General features: G+C 34.8%; 1 protein-coding gene across 2 annotated transcripts; it reads left to right on the top strand.

Annotated features, from left to right (window-relative positions):
* The first annotated feature begins 1,213 nt into the window (after positions 1–1,213).
* LOC113289715 (uncharacterized mitochondrial protein AtMg00860-like) lies at positions 1,214–4,878 on the top strand. 2 transcript variants are annotated; one of them, XM_026539059.1, is made up of 4 exons: positions 1,214–1,349; positions 1,978–2,141; positions 2,547–2,654; positions 2,735–4,878. In XM_026539059.1, the coding sequence occupies exons 2-4, from the start codon at positions 2,104–2,106 to the stop codon at positions 3,297–3,299; spliced, it is 711 nt and encodes a 236-aa protein (XP_026394844.1). In that variant the 5' UTR covers positions 1,214–1,349; positions 1,978–2,103; the 3' UTR covers positions 3,300–4,878. The 2 variants fall into 2 exon arrangements, with proteins under 2 accessions (XP_026394844.1, XP_026394843.1); XM_026539058.1 differs by having other exon boundaries at positions 1,222–1,349; positions 1,575–2,141.
* Positions 4,879–5,252: the final 374 nt, after the last annotated feature.

Genomic DNA, 5,252 nt, shown 5'->3' on the forward strand with positions numbered 1-5,252 from the left:
TTCCAGAAAACCCTAAACAACTTCTTGATTCTTTCATCTCTGGAACTGAATTCAAACTTTGATTCCACTCTTAAAACCCCATACCCAGACTATAATCCTTCTTATTCATCACTAATTCGAACTCCAATTCAAATCTATGAGAAACCCTAATTACGATTTGGGTAAGAACAGAACATAAATCCTAATCCACTGATTCACCAAATCAACTTCAGAATTACAATTAAACAACAACCCCCTTTGTTCTTCATCACCAACCACACAAATTCTCTTTTAACTAATCAATTTCTCCATAAATTCATCTCACAGAACCCGAACTTATCATTTTAATTTACAAACTTAAGAACAATTGTTAATTCTTCACCCTTGATTTCGACAGCGAAAACCCATCACGAGACGATCAAGTTACGAACAATTTCCAACTTCAAAACCCAAATCAGAAATCCTAATTTAATCTTCCCCAATTCGCCACTTCTTTTAAATCAGAACCTGCCACACCACAATCGAAAACACCAGCAACCCAACCTTGATCTTTCAACTCTTGGTTCGATCTAAAAATCTTCATGCATGACTCACAAATTAACAGCAGAAAAGAAAAAGAGAAAAGAAATAAGAAGAAGAAGAAGAAAGAGAAGGAAGATAAGAGAAGGAATTTTCTCTTCGAACCGGTTGGGGATAAGGCCGACCAAAATTTGATGAGACACCCACTCTCATTGACATGTGAAGCCACAAGGGTAATATCCCAAAATTACCATTTTATCCTCCGAAAACAAATTGATAAATCTTTTCCACCCAGTGTCTGAATGACGCGTGCGAGTAGTCCATTATGCACATCCGAGACCTATTCAGTGATACTAATTTCGTATCTAGGTAGTTGTAAGATTTACTTTTATTAATTAATGTTGGTGCTAAATTAATCGAGTTATTATCGGCTAATTCGACACTTGACCGGTCTAATAGCGTTGAGAAGCTTGCGGGTCTTTACAGGGATGACACAATCAGCTTTTACAATGGTTGAAGCGATACATCAAGCTCTTAAGGTTGAAAGGCGTGTGCTCAGTACTTCTCTCCAAGCAAATCCAAGACAAGCTCGTTATCAACATTTTTATAAAGCTTCCAGACCATAAAACTATTCTTATGGTTATCAGGGTGAAAAGGGCTCAAAGTCGTTGTTGATCTATATTCACAGGGATCAACTGTCTTTGTTGATCCACATGACAGAAGTGCAAGCCAATCATATCAGCAACAACAAATAACATATGTTCCTACAGACACTGCTCCAACGATGAATATATCATCTTCTAAGCTACCTCAGGCTAATCCTCAATGAGATGTTGCTCGCAATACTAGAGGTAATCAATTTCAACAACACTTTCCACCATTATCTAAACCCTCTAATCCTTATTCAAAGTTTCCAGAAGATAGATGTAACAAGTGCAACCAAACTGGCCATACTTATAGTTATTGTCGCAAGTTTCATGCTTACATTAATGAAACTCAAGAAGAAACACCAGAAGAAGAAGCATTAGGAGATGATGAGTTTAATTATTTACAAGAACATGATACTTATGGTGCAGATTTTCTTGGAGTAATTCGACCAGTTTTAATCACTGAACCATGTATTACGGAAAGGCATAATATTTTTAAGTCTCATTGTATCATTGAGGAGAAGATTTACAACATGATAATCGACAGTGGAAGTACATAAAACTATGTTTCTGCAAATTTGGTTGAGAAAATTGGTTTACCTGTTACCCTTCATCCAAAATCGTATTCAATTGGTTAGATAAATAGATCTTCCACTCAGCAAATCACTCATCAATGTTTAGTGAAGTTTTCTCTCCCTGGATATTCAGATTATGCTTTATGTGATGTTATTAACATGACTGTAGCAAGTTTATTATTGGGAATACCATGGAAGTATGATATTCGAGCTGTTCATAACTGCTATGAGAATACTTATACTTTTTTTTCATGAAGGATTTACAAAGGTTTTGTGGCTTTTCAAATCTTCTCTTTCTTCTCTCAAAGAACCAGCAGAAAAAAAGACGACTGCGTTAGTATCTACAATTGTTCATTCTTTGAACACTCATTCTTTGAGCTCTCATGAAGTTGCTAAACCTATGGTGGAGATTCCAAACAAGGTAAAACCTTTATTGTCTTCTTTTAGTGACTTATTTCCTTCTAAATTACCAAATACTTTGCCTCCACTGAGAGATTTACAACATCAAATAGACTTTATACCTGGAACTTCTATTCCTAATCAACCTCATTATAGGTTAAGTTCTAAAGAACATGAAATATTACAAGGCCAGGTTGATGATTTGTTACAAAAAGGTTTGATAAGACTTAGCAAAAGTCCTTGTGCTAGTCCAGCCTTTTTAGTAGACAAGAAGGATGGTGGACATCGCATGTGTATAGACTGTAGAGCTTTAAACAGAGTTACTATACCATATAGATTTCCCATACCAAGAATTGATGATATGATTGATATGTTTTCTGGTGCTAAAGTGTTTACAAAGCTTGATTTACGTAGTGGATATCATCAGATACGTATTCGAGAAGGTTATGAATGGAAAACAGCTTTCAAGACAAAGGAAGGTTTATATGAGTGGTGAGTCATGCCTTTTGGTATATATAATGCACCCATCACATTTGTGCGTCTAATGAACCAAGTTCTGCAACCTTTTCTTGGAAAATTTTCCATTGTCTATTTTGATGACATATTAATTTTTAGCAACAGTGAAGAAGAGCATCTTATGCATTTATCTCAGGTTTTTACAGCTTTACAAGAAAATGTTTTGTATGTAAACTTGAAGAAGTGCACATTCTTTACCAACAGAGTTACTTTTTTGGGTTATGTTGTGTCATATACTGGTATTTCTGTGGATGATTCTAAGATCAAAGAAATTGTTGATTGTCATGTTCCAACTTCTATACGTGAAGTACATAGTTTTCATGGTTTAGCTTCATTCTACAGAAGATTTGTGAGGAATTTTAGTACCATTGCAGCTGGTTTAACAGATTGTTTTAAGCGTGATACTTTTGAATGGACTGAAGAAGAAGATAAGAGTTTTAATTTACTCAAAGAGAAGTTATGTAGTGCTCCTGTTCTTGCCATGCCAAATTTTGATAAGCCTTTTGAGATTCATTGTGATGCTTCTGTTGTTGGCATTGGTGTTGTGTTATCTCAAGAAGGACATCCAATTACATACTATAGTGAAAAGAATTCAGATACAAGGAAGAAGTGGTCTACTTATGAGTTAGAATTAATTGCTCTTGTTCAAGCTCTTAAGAATTGACATCCTTATCTTATTCACAATGAGTTTGTTGTCAATACTGATAATCAAGCACTTAAGTTTTTGAAAACTTTTGCAAAGGTCAACAGAATGCATGATAGGTGGTTATCTACTATCAATCAGTACACATTTTCTATTAAACATCAGAGTGGGAAACTTAATCAAGTTGTTGATGCTTTGAGTAGAAGAGCTCATCTTCTAGTTACTATCAAACATGAGAGTTTGGGTTTTGATTTCTTAAAAGATCTTTATAGTGAAGACAAGGAATTTCAGAAACTTTGTGAAAAGTGTGGTTCTTCAACAGGCAATGTTGATGATTATCTAATTCAAGATGGTTTTCTTTTTAAAAGAAATCGTTTATGTTTACCACAATGTTCTTTACGTCTTCATTTGATCCAAGAATTGCATGGAAGTGGCCTGGGAGGACATTTTGGACGTGATAAAACTATTTCATTGGTTGAAGAACATTATTATTGGCCTTCAATTAAACGAGACATTCAGAAGTACGAACAAAAATGCATGGTTTGTCAGCAGTCTAAAGGGAATATTCAAAACATTGGATTATATACTCCACTTCTCATTCCTGGTGTACCTTGGGTGGATATTAGCATGTACTTGGTGTACCACGTACTGCCAGGAAGAATGATTCTATTATGATGGTTGTTGATCGCTACTCAAAGATGGCTCACTTCATAGCCTGCAAGAAAACTACATATGCCTCCAATGTTGCTTATTTATTTTTCAAAGAAGTAGTACGTTTGCGTGGAATTCCCAAGACAATTACTTCTGATCGAGACACTAAGTTTTTGAGCTATTTTTGGAAGTCCTTATAGATGCGTTTGGGAACTAAACTTCAGTATAGTACAACTTCTCACCCTCAAACAGATGGACAAACTGAAGTGGTTAATCGATTAGAGCCAAAGTTATTGGGGAAAAAGAGAAGCAATGGGACAATTTTCTTCCAAATATGGAATTTGCTTATAACACTTCAGTCAATAGATCCACAGGTAAGACACCTTTTCATATTGTTTATTCTAAGGTTCCTAATCATATTTTAGATTTGGTGGTACTTCTCAATCTACGTAATTCAAATTCTAAGGCAGATAACTTTATTGAGAAAGCTTCACTCATACATCAAGAAGTAAAGTCAAAACTTGCAGAGTCTAATAACAAGTACAAAGAAGATGCAAATCAACATAGAAGACTTAAGACTTTTGATGAAGGAGAATTGGTTATGATTCATCTCAGAAAAGAAAGATTTCCTACTGATACTTACAACAAGACCAAGATGAAGAAATATGGACCATTCAAGATTTTGAAGAAAATCAGTGATAATGCATATGTTATTGATCTTCCATCAAATTGGAACATCTCTAATATATTCAATGTGCAAGAGATTTTCACTTTTCATGGAGAGAATGAAGTTCTTTCTATTCATTAACTCGAGGGAGAGTTTCTTTCAAGAAGGGGGGACTGATGTAGTACATCTTTTTACGTATCAACTATGACAGTTGACTCCTGAAGCTTGTATAAACTTTGGCAGTTGATCCCTCGTTCTTGTATCAACTATAACAGTTGATCCCATCCGTCTGTTTCAGTTTACTTGCCTTACAAGTATTTTCTTTTCTAGTTTGTTTAGCTTTCCTTTTCTTTTTCTGTTTAGTCGGTTCTTGAGAACCTATTTAAAGGCTATGCCTTCTTATTTTGAGAACACATCTTATATATCGATTTTGATTATCAATCTTTTACCTTAAAATCTAGATCCTAGAATAAGATTTTAACTAAGTTCTTGACGGAACTTCAACTATCTTCACAACCCAAGCAACTAGTTTGCTATATCCTGTTCTGTGCTACACTACATATTTGGTGAATGACCTTTGATGATATTTTTTTGAAGTAGTGAACGAAGTAATGTTCTACTGCCCATAGGATTTGCTCTGACGATTAACTATGTTT

The sequence above is a fragment of the Papaver somniferum genome, chromosome 6 (genome assembly GCF_003573695.1).
Source record: "Papaver somniferum cultivar HN1 chromosome 6, ASM357369v1, whole genome shotgun sequence".
NCBI lineage: Eukaryota > Viridiplantae > Streptophyta > Magnoliopsida > Ranunculales > Papaveraceae > Papaver > Papaver somniferum.